At 42.8% G+C, this 14,885-nt stretch overlaps 1 protein-coding gene across 1 annotated transcript in view; it reads right to left on the reverse strand.

Moving 5' to 3' along the window:
• The window catches only part of DNER (delta/notch like EGF repeat containing), a 367,125-nt gene that overhangs the window by 58,882 nt on the left and 293,358 nt on the right, over nucleotides 1-14,885 (reverse strand). Inside the window, exon 9 of the mRNA XM_025405375.1 lies at nucleotides 2,097-2,219. Coding sequence (XP_025261160.1) covers nucleotides 2,097-2,219 — 123 coding nt within the window. The remainder of the gene's footprint in view (nucleotides 1-2,096; nucleotides 2,220-14,885) is intronic.

Below are 14,885 nucleotides of genomic sequence, written 5' to 3' on the forward strand. Positions count from 1 at the left end.
ATTAGAAAATAAGACTTTCTTCACCTCACAGACACCTCCTTCTAGGAGTTAGTGAACTCTGCTTCTATTTCCACATGCTCCTTCTCCTGGAGCACCCATCGCTCAGGCAGAAGCAGATCTCTCGAATCTTCTCTCCATGTTTCCTGTCTTTTCACTCGTGGTTTCCACTTCCTCATACTCTGAACCTCTCATGCACTAGTTCCTCCTTTTTATTCAGAACCAAATTCAATTCTGAGTAGTATACACGACTTTTTTCACTTCCTTTCTTGAATGTTTAGAGCTGTTGTTGCAATTTTTGTTTTTATTTCCCTAAACTTTTCTCCCTCTCTGAGTTACCGGTGTGGGCTCCTTGTACTTGGCCAGGCTAGAGGGTGGAAATCTTGGCAGAGACAGACAACATAACACATTCCCCTTCAGTGCTGGATGGGCAGCCACTGGGGTCCTGTGTACTAAGGCATGAGGCAGAGAGAGGCCTCCCAGTTTGGTGTTCTCAAGGCCACAAAAAAGCGGCGGGGTGGGGGGGCAGCTCAGCCTACTGTGCAATTTCCTTAAAGGGCAGCCCGTATCCATCTGATCAATATACCCCTCTGCCTCCTAGGGTCAGATGCAGCACCATTACAGCACGTACTTCCTCTCTACAAGATGAAGGATTCTTTGGACTTGTCTGTTCATTGAGTCATCAGTGCTCTCTGGAGCCCTCATCCCTTGTTCTTATTGTAAGCAAAGGCTCCTAGCACACATACCGTTTCTTGAGACCCCAAATCTTCAGATGACCCCATCCAGGGTCATCTACCTTACTGAGCCATCCCTACCAGAGAGTTAGGAGGGATAAGGGATATTGAATGTCAATGTGAGCTGCCATCTTCCTAGAATCTTCATTTGTTCAGAGTAAGAAATCCATGAAAACATTTATAGACATGGCAAAGAGGAAGGGGAAAGAAGGAGGTTGAAGATATGTAGAGAGAAAGGTAATAGATAGATAGACCCAGAACTGAGAAGCCTGAGAATGAAGCCAGCACATCTGCTGTTATGTCCTGGTAGATGTTAGTGGAGTTTGGTTCTAACCCAACATCATACTCCAAAAGAAGCATCAGATCTGTGGAACACAAAGTCAAGACTTGGCCCAGCTTCAGCCCTTTTATCCAGGAGCTTAAACAAGTTTTCAGTGTAGCCTATAAGGCCATGAGACTTGCCAAAATGGTTACTAATAAAGGTCGGTTCATCCAAAGAGAAGCAACGGTGAGGGCAACGTAAGGTCTCCAGGCAGGTGGATGGCATCAAGCAAGCAGCAATAGGAGCAAGCAGTTAAGTGAAATGGTTATAAATAGAGCCCACAAAAGCATTCCAAAATCTAAACCCGGCCCTGAAGTTACGGCTTAGAGAAATGTGTGCAACAGCTGATAAATAGGCTCTCCTGGAACAGGGCCGTCTGAGGGTATGTGGGCTCCAGGAAGCCTTGCCATCCACAAAACGTGGCCAGAGGCCAACGGAGACGCTGGGAGAAAGGGCTTTAGGAACCATGCTGACCAGGGTTATAGGGGGAGAGCATTACTATCCACCTCATCAGGTTTTTGGGGGGATTTAGTGAGCTATGCACATTAGGGGTTACAACGGGGTCTACCCATTAGAAACAATCTGTCAATGTCGCCTGTTTTTAATAAGCTTAATGTATGTGCCAATGCATGGGACTCCGCCTGCCTCCTCTCCAAGAAAGCACAGCGTTCTATCTCTGCATAAGAAGCTTTACAGGGCAGCATCCTTCCTCTTCCACATTTTTCACACCCATGGTCTCTGACCTATGTCTGACAGTCCATCTTAATATTACTTTTTGTTTTCAGCTTTTTACACATTCAACAAAAAAGAGAGCGAGGATCCACGAAGAACAGGACAGGAGAGACGGTTGTTTCTCAGTCCATCAGAAAGAAACCAGAGGCTTGCAAATTGGTCTCCTTGGACCCATTAATCATGCCAGTTTCAGCATTTGATTTTTATTCTGAACAATTCATGGTCCAATTAGAGGTTTATGCATTTACACTGAAAAATACATGATGTCATTTAGAGCCTTTCTGGCACAGGAAGGCCCGGCGGCCTCTCACCTTTGTATTCTGCCAGGCACACACACTCATAGCCATTAACGAGGTCCCTGCAGGTGGCTGCATTCAGGCATGGAGCGGAGAGGCACTCGTTATATTCCTCCTCACAGTAGAGGCCGTGGTAACCTGAGGGACAGAGAGAAAGGCCTGCTGTCAAATGCATCCCATTTACAACCCACGCGGGACCAGCCAGAAAGGAAGGCAGTTGGGGGTATTCATTAGAAAGTATGGCACAAACAGATGGGATTTCAGGAGCTAGATCTCTTGGGGTAAAGCTGAAAGGTGGATTTGGGGGAAGGCTATGAAGAAAGAGCCTGTTCTTATCACACTTTTTCATGATCCCAAGTATAAAAGAAGTGATTTCATTTATCCAATGACATTCTCATCATAGTGCGTCCAACGGTGCTGGTGTTAGGGTGATCCAGTCACTGAGTGTGTCTGCTGCAGCCATTGGAGATAGCGAGTGAGCAGAACTTACAGCAGGGGAGGAGCAAACAACTCCCTTCAAGAGTGAGAACCTGACTCGGTGCGGTGGCTCATGCCTGTAATCCCAGCACTTGGGGATACCGAGGCAGGTGGATCACTTGAGCTCAGGAGTTCGAGACCAGCCTGGCCAACATAGTGAAACTCTGTCTCTACTAAAAACACAAAAAATTAGCCAGACATGGTGGCGGGCACCTGTAATCTCAGCTACTCAGTAGGCTGAGGCAGGAGAATCACTTGAACCCGGAAGGCAGAGGTTGCAGTGAGCCAAGATTGCACCACTGTACTCTAGCCTGGGCGACAAGAGCAAAACTCCATCTCAAAAAAAAAGAAAAAAAGAAAACAAAACAAAAAGTGTGAGAACCACATCAGAAAAATGTATCTGTATTTCCTCTTCAAGTCAGAAAAGAAAATGAGCTCAAAATGCTTAAGTGAAATTCTTGATGAAATATGAGAGTATTTTGTTGTTATTGCTTGTTTAAAGATATGATCATATAAATTACAGTATTTTAAATTGTACCTAAATGTTTAAATTACTAAATAAATCATAATGCGAGTGAAGAAAAAATAAACCACAATTTCTTGATAAAGATGGATTTTACCCTCCTATTTGCAAAACAGGTGTTTATTCTAAAGGACAAGAAGACAACATTCTTTGAGATTCACTCATGAGGGTTATGCAGTTTTCAACTTTTGAAAACATGTGTTACTGCCAATTCGCAGTGAAACCAGGCCGTTTTTGTCCGGCCCTGTCCAAACAATGAAAAACATATGAGTGTTTTCAAAAGTCACACTGCCCGTGTCCGTTCTGAATTCAGATAAGCAGAAAAAATAAACCCTTACCAAAGTAGGAATTAGAACTACTAGCTTTTCCCTAGCCTTTCCAACTCACAACCAACTCTCAAACTCAGGAAGTCCCATTAGAACATGCTAATATGTTGAACTGTTTTGTTTCTTGTGCCTATCATAAAAGTAGGTTAAGCTCATATCTGCATTATTAACAGAGCACTTTTCAAATATGTTGTCATTTCAGTTGTTTTTGAAAAGCTTTCCAAATTTAGGTTGTGATAATGGCCCCTTTGAGGAGCCCTTGACCTACCTAAGACAAATATACTATAGTTTTCAATTCTTCTGAAAAGCAGTATGTTACCCTACTTTTTGTAACTTTAGGGAAATCTTTCTATTATCCTTTATTAGATTTTTTCCATCATATAGACAAGAGGTACTCAACTAGCAGCAGTTTTGTCCCCCAAAGGACATTTGAAAATGTTTGGAGACATTTTTCCTTGTCACAACTGGAGGTACGGGGAGGGGTTGCTGCTGGCATCTAGGAGGTAGTGTCAAGAGTGCTGCTAAGGATCCTACAGTCCTACAGGAGGCTGCCCGGGACAGCCTCCCACAACAAGACTATCCAGAAAAAATACTAGTACAGCCAGGTTGAGAAACTCTGTTCTAGACCAGGGGGTCAGCAAACTATGGCCCACGGATCAAATCTATCCCAGCCTGTTTTTGCAAATAAAGTTTTATTGGGACACAGCCACAGTCATGCATTTACATATTGTCTATGGCTGTTTTCACACGACAACAAAGGACTGAGTGGTTGCAACAGAGACTATATGGCCTGCAAAGCCTAAACATTTACTATCTGGCCCTTTGCAGAACAAGTTTGCTGATTCCTGATTTAGATTCAATGAAAGCTCTTTCTTTTAACAAGAGTTTTGTATATTAACCCCTTATCAAATGTATTGTTTGCAAATATTTTCTCCCATTCCATAGGTTGCCTTTTCACGCTGTTGATTGTTTCCTTTGTTATTTAGAAGCTTTTAAGTTTGAAGTACCACTTTTGTCTTTGTGCTTTTGTTGCCTGTACCTTGGATATCACATCCAAGAAGTCATTCCCAAGGCCAACGTTATGAAGTTTTTTCCCCTATGTTTTCTTCCAGAAGTTTCATACTCCCAGGTCTTACGTTTAAGTTTTTAGTCCATTTTGAGTTGGTAGTCATGTATGGTACGAAATAATACAAATGGCCAACAGGCATATGAAAATAACATCACTAACCAACATCACTAATAATCAGGGAAATGCAAATTAAAATCATAACAGGATATCACTTCACACCTGTTAGGATGGCCATTATAAAAAAAACAACAAAACAAACAAACAAAAACAGAAAATAACCAGTGTTGGGGCAGATTTGAAGAAATTGGAACCTTTGTGCACTGTTGGTAGGAAGGTAAAATGGTACAGCTGCTGTGAAAAACTATAGTGGTTCCTCAAAAAATAAAAAATAGAACTACCACATGATCCAGCAATTCCATTGCTGGGTACTCAACCAAAAGAATCGAAAACAGGATCTGGAGGAGATACTAGCACTCCCATGTTCATTGCAGCATCATTCACAATAGCCAAGAAGTAGAAGCAACTTGATGTCCATCGACAGAAGAATGGACAGCTCAAGCAACAGTGGTATGTAATACAATGGAATATTATTCAGCCTTCAAAAGGAAGAAAATCTTGTCATGTGCTACAATATGGATGAACCTTCAGGACATTACATTACATGAAATAAGCCAGTCACAGAAGGACAAATACTATATGGTTCCACCTATATGATGTATTTTTAAAATAGTCAAACTCACAGAAGCAGAAAGCAGAATGATGGTGATTGCCAGGGTCTGTGGAAGGGGAAAAATGGAGAGCTGCTGTTTAATTATGCAAGACGTTATGCAAGATGGGTAAGTTCTAGATATCGCCTGGTAAACAGTGTGTGTATGGTAAATAATACTGTAATGTATACTTAAACATTTGTTAGGGAGGTACGTTTAATTCTGTGTTTTTTACCACTATATATATAAATATATATGTATTATTAAATACATATATATTTTTTAACCACTATTACATACATATATAATTTTACCCCTATCTATATACCTATATCTATATCTATATTTTACCTACTATATATATAGTGGGTAAAAAATACACAACATAAAATATATATATAGTGGTAAAAAACATACAACATGAAATATATATGTGTATATATATGGAAAGAGAGAGAGTGGGAGAGGTAAAAATATATACATATATATCCATGTATGTGTAAAGAGTTAAGTGCCTTTTGCTTCTCCTAATATAAGAACCTTTTTGAGGTTACTATGGAGTACAATCACCAGCAGCACGTTTTCAATTGCATTTGCCCTACTAGGAGATATTTTAACAATCAACATGGAAGGGTAATATATAACCACAACCCTGCATGCCTCTTTGACCTCTGAATTGAGGTGGTATTTAAATAGACAAAAATCAAACAAGCAAGTTTTGCAAGATCATCTATAATTGTTTCCATTTTTGAAAACAGTATCATTATCTTTTTATACTAGCAATATGAAAAGCAAATGAGGAAGTTATTTTACAGAGATAATTAAGCTGGTGATGTTTTTCTTCCTTGGGGGGAAAAAAGATAAAGTTTTCATATTCTAAAACTGTTTCTTCAGAGACGGTAACATTTAAATGTCTTCATGGAAATGTCAAGGCACCCTTTATACTCAGTGCCAAGCAGCCTCAATCGGACGGTTTGAACAAAAAGGTACTCCTTCCAGAAGAGAGGGCTTCTGTGAAAATGAGGCTGTCACCCCCTGCTGATAATTAATTCGGGCAAACAAATTAGCTCAGGGCAGCATGCCCAGGGTCTGGAAAAAAAAAAAAAAAGGCTAGTCCAAAGAATTTTCAAAAATAAAATAAAAGATCAAAGGGTGGGATTAGAGTGGCCCCTTCCAAGGCACTGATCTTTATCAGCATTGCTCCCATCTTTGCATGATTTGCTCTGGAATAATCAGTTCCCATTATTTCTTTCAGATTGACAGGGCACAGCAACCAACCAGATGGGGGAGTGAGAAAGAGCAGTGGAGATGGCTGCCATGTTTAGCTGAGTGAGTGGATGAAGTCATTATCACCAAGAGGTACCACCAAAGGAAAAATAGGCTTAGAGGAGGAAAAACAGGCTTAGAAGAAGACCAGTTGAGCTTTGGATGTGTTTAGATTGGGCACACTTGGGCAGGTCCAAGTGGCAGTTGGAAGTATGTGTGTAAATGGCTTAGAAAAAGCACTTTGGGAATTAGTCACCTGGAAGTGGTTTTGAAGTTTTCATTAAAGAAGAAAATGGAAGGGAAAAAAGAAGGGGTCAAAGTCAGACCAGATGGGCAGTTGGAGAACAAAGAGCCAGATCAGGACACTGGACAGGGATTGGGCAAAAAGGAGGAGAAAAGCCCAAGGCATGCAGTGTCATGGAAGCCAGAGGATGAAAGGATGTCAAGGAAGGTGGGTTAGCAGTGTCAGAGGCTCAAATGAGCAAGAATGACCACTGGACTAGAAGATGAGGAGGTCAACGAACACCCTCAAAACCATTGCTCTTAATGGTGGCTGTGCTAGTCCTTAGAGGGTGTTTAAGGAAATTAGGGGTGGGAGTGATCCTTATCGCAATGATTGGAGGGTTCTACTGGAATTTAGGAGGGTGGAAGGGGGCAAAGATATTAAACATTGCAATGCCCTGGATATTCCTGCACAACAAGGAATGCCTCCTCATTCTTCACAACATTGGACTGTTCCACTGGGCCTTCATGTAGGTGAAAACCCTGTTGATAACTTTCCCAAACTAAAACCTAACTTCTTTATATGTACAGCACCATTTTAAGATACACTGAGTTTTAAGCTTGTCACAGTGGCTCACACCTGTAATCCCAGCACTTTTGGAGGCTGAGGCAGGTGGATCACTTGAAGTCAGGAGTTCAAGACCAGCCTGACCAACATGGTGAAACCCATCTCTACTAAAAATACAAAAAGTAGCCAGGCATGGTGGCGGGCACCTGTAATCCTAGCTACTTGGGAGGCTGTGGCATATGAATCACTGGAACCTGTGAGGCAGAGGTTGTGGTGCACCCAGATTGTGCCACTGCACTCCAGCCTGGGAGACAGAGCGAGACTACATCTCAAAAAAAAAAAAAAAAAAAAAAAAGATATACGGAGTTTTCATAAAATGTACTGCTGGATAAACCAAGAGAAGATTGTACTAAGAGTTATTCATCATTTTAGAAAACCACTTCACAAGAACAACAGCTCTAGTGGAATGTAAATCTCCAATAAAGAATATCTGTATCCGTAAAACAAAAACATCAACAAAAATCACTTCCTCCAATAGTTTTCTGACAATGCTATGTACAGCAGCTCTTCCCACCAGCAACTCATCACAACACTCAGCTGATTTCCATCATAGTATTTGTAACTGTCTGAAATCCTATTTTTACTGTAGTTCTGTACTGATTATCATGTCTCTTCTTCCACTACAAGATAAGCTTGAGGGAAGAGTCTGCAAATGCAGTGTTCACAGCTGTACCTGTGATATCTGTTTCGGAAAAGGCTACACAAGTAAAATTGTTGAATAAGCACCCAAAATGTTATCGATTGATTGGATGCACTTTTAAAATGTTTCTATGGTGCTCCAGCACCTTCCAGGTGCCCTGGGTACTGCATACAAAGCTAAAGAATGGGGTCTCCACCTGTAGGGAGTGCCCAGAGTAGTATCAAGTTAGTGGCATCTGCCTTGTGTCAGGTCGTTTAGGTGTGTTAATTTGTTTAATTCTCATAAAAACCCAAGGTGGTGGGCATGACTCGTCCCAATTTATAGATGAGGAATTAAGAGTTAGAGAGGTAAAGAAATTTGCCCAAGGCCACGTAGTCAATCCTGTGTGTTCTTCCTTCTTTCCCATGTTGTCTCCAAACTCATTGTCTAGTGTGTTAGTTTATTAGGGCTCCCATGAAAACGCTATAGCACTGGTTGAATTAAACAAAAACTTATTTTCCCAGAGTTTTGGAGGCTAGAAGTCCATGGTCAAGGTCTCAACAGGTATGGTTTCCCCCGAGGCCTCTCCCCTTGGCTTTCAGATGGCCGCTTTCTCTGTGAGACCTCACGTGTCCTTTTCTCTGTGTGTGAGTGCTCCTGGTGTCCTTCTGCTTCTCATAAGGACACCAGTGCGATTGTATTACAGCCCTACCCTTACAATCTCATTGAACCTTAATTACCTTTGTAAAGGCTCTATCTCCAAAGACATTGGAGGTTACAACTTCAACATATGAATTGGGTGGGGGGCCTAATTTAGTCCTTAGCAACTAGAATCTGAGTTTCTCAGTCACGAGACTGTTGGTATTTTGGACCAGATCATAATTGCTGGGAGCTTCCCTGTGCACTGTAGAATGTTGAGCCGCATTCCTGACCTCTACACACTAGATTCCAATAACACCATCCTTCCCAGTTGTATCTATCAAAAATGTCCCCAGTCATTGTCATATGTCCCCTGGAAGACAAAAATCCCTTTTGAGAACTACTGTCCTAGATCCTTTTTATAAAATGAAAGCAACTTGAAGAGATTTGAGGACATGTGGGTTTCAAATTGTGAGGAGTGAGAGTTCATTCATTAGAGCAAAAGGATTTCTGGATAATACCGAGGGGGGCTTCTGCCCTTGTGGGTTTGACGTAACACAGTCCATGGGGTGACTCTCTCCAGCACTGCTATCCCACAGAAGGAAACAGGCCCTGGGTGTATCTGGGACTGGCTCATAGCAAGTGAATGGGATAGAGGGGAGTAAGAAGGGAGACCCTGCCTGGTGATTTTTGAGCTAACGAGAACCCTGTTGAATGCTGTGCCCTTGGATTGGGACTCCTCTCTGTGCCCCTTATGAAGCCTCAAGCCACGTGGTGAAGCTGGTTTCTAGCTAGTGCTCTTCCTATTTTTCAGATGAAAAGACCACAGCCCTACAGCCTTGACCAGCTCAGCAAAGGTACGGTGGAGCCCAAATTCCACCCCACAGACCCTGACCTGCTCCAGAACAGGACACTTTGCTGCACAAAGGTCCCAAGAGTCACTCAATTCCTACTCTCCCCAGTAAAAGGCAAGGCCTTCCATGGCCTTGCACGGTCTTCCCTCTCAATACTGTCTCAAGACAGCATTTAAACATCAATCCAGGACCCACTGGCTCTGGCTCCACACTGTGTTTGCTCACAGGAGTACTTTCCCTCCCCTCGTCCATCCCTCATCACACTCAAAAATCTCCAAAACTGTAAGATTCGAGCTGCAGCCAGACGGTTTTCACACTTCGTGCAACAAATTCCCAGCAACTCATCTGTGAGTATCACCTCTGGAGGGCAATTCGTGCTTCCTGCTGCCTCAGGCAAACAGGACCTTCGCAGACCACAGGGCTGTGATCAGGACAACCACAGGGAGGACATACCGCTCACTCCCCTCATGCAGGGTGAATTCAAGGCAAGGGTAAATTTAAGGTGTTTGGGGCTTTTGTTTTTACTTCATAGTCAGGCTGAAGCGAGTGCAGGGCTGTGAAGAGTGGTTCCCTTAATGATGTGTCACAATTCAGAGGATGTTTTCCCTTCTTCAGCGCCAGTGGATAAAATGTGAAAACCCATGACTTTCTGATTCAAGGCTAGGCCAGTTCCTGGGAGATCAACTATTCCACCTCACCCATAGTCATTAAAGATATGGGGGCCGGGCGCAGTGGCTCACGCCTGTAATCCCAACACTTTGAGAGGCTGTGATGGGTGGATCACGAGGTCAGGAGGTCCAGACCATCCTGGCTAACACAGTGAAACCCCATCTCTACTAAAAATACAAAAAATTAGCTGGGCATGGTGGCGGGCACCTGTAATCCCAGCTACTTAGGAGGCTGAGGCAGGAGAATGGCCTGAACCCGGGAGGCGGAGCTTGCTGTGAGCCGAGATTGCACCACTGCACTCCAGCCTGGGTGACAGAGCAAGACTCAGTCTCAAAAAAAAGAAAAAAAAAAGAAAAAAAAAGTGGGACACAGAGAAAATAATCCTATTACATTAATATGATTGTGAGCTTTCAAATTCTGGCTAAACTCACTAGTGGTCATAAAGCCCTTTGGCGCCCTGGAATGTGGGACAGTATGCATTCATCTTGCTGTGTAGAGCTTTATTTCAAGGGAACCTTGAAATAAAGGTGTGGGTGCATGTGTGTGTGTGTGTGTGTGCGCGCGTGCATCTATCTCCCTTAGCCTCTCTTGTTGCTGGCAGGTTCATAATAGAAATCGATTAAAGAACAGAAATAAAAACAGAGGCAAGAATCTGGGCTCACATTAATCCTATTAAGTGTTCAGATGCTCTTGTTTAAACGAACCTGCTGGTATTGATACCTATGCAGGTTTTCACTGAGTAATCATGCTTCTGTCACACACACACACAACACATACAATAAAGCCAGAAAATATTTGTGAACATGGAGGAACTTGTGTAAGTCAATGCAAAACATTTGTTAGTGTGTGGAGGACAGTAGCTGAGGATGTTACTTATTTCTTTAATCTCTAATTTCTTATCCTTTTATTGCTCATGGCACCTCAGCCAGAAAAGAAAATAAATGTCAAAAGACCGAAATCAGTCAATATATCCACTTGCTGTGATTTTTGTTAACATTAAATTGAAAGGACTAAAGAGAGAGGCTAAATTAAAGTTTTTGACTGTAAAACCTCCTTATTATTTATGTTATTGAGCCATCTACAAATTTCCACCTCCCTCCCTGGGCTTCCAAAGGGATGGATGACGAAGAGCCAGCTCTAAATCATATCCTCACTGTTCACACCATGAGTTTATATTCTCCCTCAGTGCAGAGGCTCTCTGGCTTTAATAGCCACATGGGGAAGGTTGGTAATTCTCTGTTTCTCATATTTGCCTCCTCGATCGATTCATTCTTTAAGTCAACAAATAGTTATTCAATTCCTGCTATATGTCAGGCACTGTGCTAGTCACTGGGGCTATCTGGTGAGTAAAAACAGATATAGTGCCTTTACGGGGGCGCTTATGAGGGGAAAAACATCAATCAATCGTTCAAGTCAATGGAAAATCATAACTCGGAAGTATTAGCAATGAGGGGCCTGGTGTTCCAGGAGGGAGGAGATGCAGGAGAGCTGACCTTGCCCCAGGGAGGCTGGCTGGATGAGGGGAGAGTGAGCCAAAAGGGAGGGGTGTGCAGAAGAATGATGAGAAAATTCAAGGCAGGAAAAGTTGTGGGTGCAAAAGACCCATGGTGGAGGGGACACGGCTTGTGATTTCTTCTGGACATGGGTTGGAGTCCACCGTAGAGCAAAGGGCAGAGAAGAAATAAGAACACCAGGCCAGGCACGGTGGCTCACGCCTGTAATCCCAGCACTTTGGGAGACTGAGGCGGACAGATCACGAGGTCAGGAGTTTGAGACCAGCCTGACCAACATGGTGAAATCTTATCTCTACTAAAAATGCAAAAATCAGCCGGGCGTGGTGACATGTGCCTGTAGTCCCAGCTACTTGGGAGGCTGAGGCAAGAGAATTGCTTGAACCCGGGAGGTGGAGTTTGCAGTGAGCCAGGATCGCATCACTGCACTCCAGCCTGGGTGACAGAGCAAGACTCCATCTCAAAAAAAAAAAAAAAAAAAGAAAAGAAAAGAAACAGGCAGGTGTCAGGCCTGGTGGTATCTTTAATGTGGGTGGTGGGGGGATAAAAAATCAGATTTGCATTTCAGAGAGATTGCTCCAGCTACCCTTCGGAGAACGGGGATAAGACCTGCAAGAATCAATGCGGAGAAATCAGTGAAGAGGCTGCTGCAATCATCTCGGGAAATCATGGTTGGGATGAGAGTGGTGTCAGGGCCATGTGGAACATAAATGTCAAGAGCCATTTAAACAGTAAATAGAAATACCTGGTGATGAATAGAATGTGAAGGGTGAGAAGGAAGGAGAGGTGGAAGGGGAGGCCCAGGTTCCTGGCTTATTTTATCTAGACATACTGCAATTTCTTTCAGAGGAGTGCAGGAATTGACATTTATTGAATCCCCTTCTACGGGCCAATTTCTCTTCTAGGAACTTTGAAATACAACAGAATCTCATTAGAAGGAAGGGGCTGGGGAGGGGAATGGAATGGAAGGGAACCGTATTCCAGGAGGAGCAGACCTTAATTGAACAAAAAGAATTGATAGCTTCTCCCAGAAAAACAGAAGTGATTTGGGGAAAAAAAAAAAAAAAAAGTTCATTTTAATGAGTATTTGCTGAAATCTGACTATATTGCCAAGCATTGAAGTAGTTGCTGAGGAGTTCGATTGTACTGTAGTTAAGAAAGAAAGACCTCATGTAAGAAGACACAAGAAGTCAGAGGTGGAGGGAGGGCAGAAAAAGAGAGAGCAGGATCAGGGGAGCATGGGAGGGGGAGAGAGGAAGAGCAAAAGAGAGACCCAGAGGTATCGAGACGGAGAGAGAAAAGAGACAGAGAAAGAGACACAGAAAGAGAAAAGCCAAAAAAGATAAAATAGAAAGAAAAACTGGTCCAGAACGTGATGGAATGACACTGAGCAGCTAGCAAGGTCCCTGTTAGAAATGTTGTGGGCCCCTGCAGAGTGATGTCTCCAACTGGCGTAATGACCTTGAGCACTGCCCTTGGAGGTTCACCAAGATGGCGGAGCATATGGGAGCCGGGGGTACAATGTGAGAGTTTGAGAGACAATGGGACACAGCAGGATTCTTGCTTCCTAAGTAAAATACATATTCTTGCCTCCTTTATGAAAATAAAATGTATTTGACACCATTTTCTTTTTATGAAGTACTTTTTGTAACTCAGTGTTGAGAGTATTTCTAGACGGGGATCACTGGACCATCAGGCATACAGCTGCAGCTCAGTGCCAGTGTGTCACATCTTCCATCAAGGCCAGTCATGGGCACTTGTGGCAACAAAGGATACTTACAAAAGGAAGGGTTTCTGCCCTTCCCTTAGGGGGACATGGGCCTGGCATTGCACGTGAGGTGGTAACATAAGGGAAGCGTCAAGCACAAAGCCTGGCATAAGCACGTCATGATGTAACGTGTGGCCACCTGGCCTGTGATGCAAACATGGTTTAAAAAGACAACCTGGGTGCCATACTTCTGAAAGAGGTGCTCACCTTGCAGACACAGCAAAGGCCCTAATCACCATAGCCCTGAAGGACGCCATTACTCTGAGCCATTGTTTCACATGGTCAGCTTACTAGTGATAGCACCAGCTCAGCACTGACACGGTGTCTGGCTGATTAGCCCAGATTTCACTACCCAGGAACTTGAAGATCTAAATTTTTCCAATACGAAACAGCCTGTTTATGTTTGGCTTTTAAAAACCTACCCTTTTTCCTTTTCATAGCCCCATCCCCTGAGATTAACCTCAGGGCCGGATCTGGTTTCCTGCTTGGCAGTAAAACTTCGACTCACTGCTCAGTATTTGATTCCAAACTCTGCATTTTCTCTTTAACAACAGGCTGTTCTCCTCTCATTTCCTTAGCACACAGGCTGATGAATATAGAAGATGCTTGATCAAACTGGGTAAATTGAACTTGCTAGAAAAATGGAATCAGAGGGCCAAATAACCTTTGCATACATAAATACAGAAGAGTTCTTTTCTTTACCAGAGCCTGTTTTACACAAACATGCATTAAAAGGCCTGGAAAAACATTTTCCAAAATTGACAATTGTTTTGTTAAGGGGTTCTTTCATAAATTTAAATATATATATTCATGTTTTCTAATTTTCCGTAACAGAGATACGCTACTGTGTGATATAAGGGGATAATATCATCCATGCTGTGATGGTTAATACTGATGAACTGATGGTTAATACTGACTGTCAACTTGACTGGATTGAAGGATACAAAGTATTGATTCTAGGTGTGTCTGTGAGGGTGTTGCCAAAGGAGGTTAACATTTGAGTCAGTGGGTTGGGGAAGGCAGATCCACCCTTAATGTGGGTAGGCACCATCTAATCAGCTGCCAGCACGACTAGAATATCAGCAGGCAGAAAAATGTGAAAAGAGAGACTCTGACCTAGCCTCCCAGCCTACACCTTTCTCACCTGCTGGATGCTTGCTGCCCTTGAACATCAGACTCCAAGTTCTTCAGTTTTGGAACTCGGACTGGCTCTCCTTGCTCCTCAGCCTGCAGACAGCCTATTGTGCGACCTTGTGATCTTGCGACTTAACACTTAGTAAATATATATATATATATATATTCCATTAATTCTGTGCCTCTAGAGACCCTTGACAAATACACATGCTTTATGGGTATTTTATTTGTAGTATCACAACTCTAAATCATGCCACTGATTACAAGGGAAATGATGACCATTCTTTATGTTTAACCCTTGATTGGCGATAAGGAAAACAGGTAATATTAGAAAAATCCTAACTTTTTAAAAGATTTTTTCAGTGGCAAGATAAGAACGTTTCCCATAGCCT

The sequence above is a fragment of the Theropithecus gelada genome, chromosome 12 (assembly GCF_003255815.1).
Source record: "Theropithecus gelada isolate Dixy chromosome 12, Tgel_1.0, whole genome shotgun sequence".
In the NCBI taxonomy this organism is placed as follows: Eukaryota; Metazoa; Chordata; class Mammalia; order Primates; family Cercopithecidae; genus Theropithecus; species Theropithecus gelada.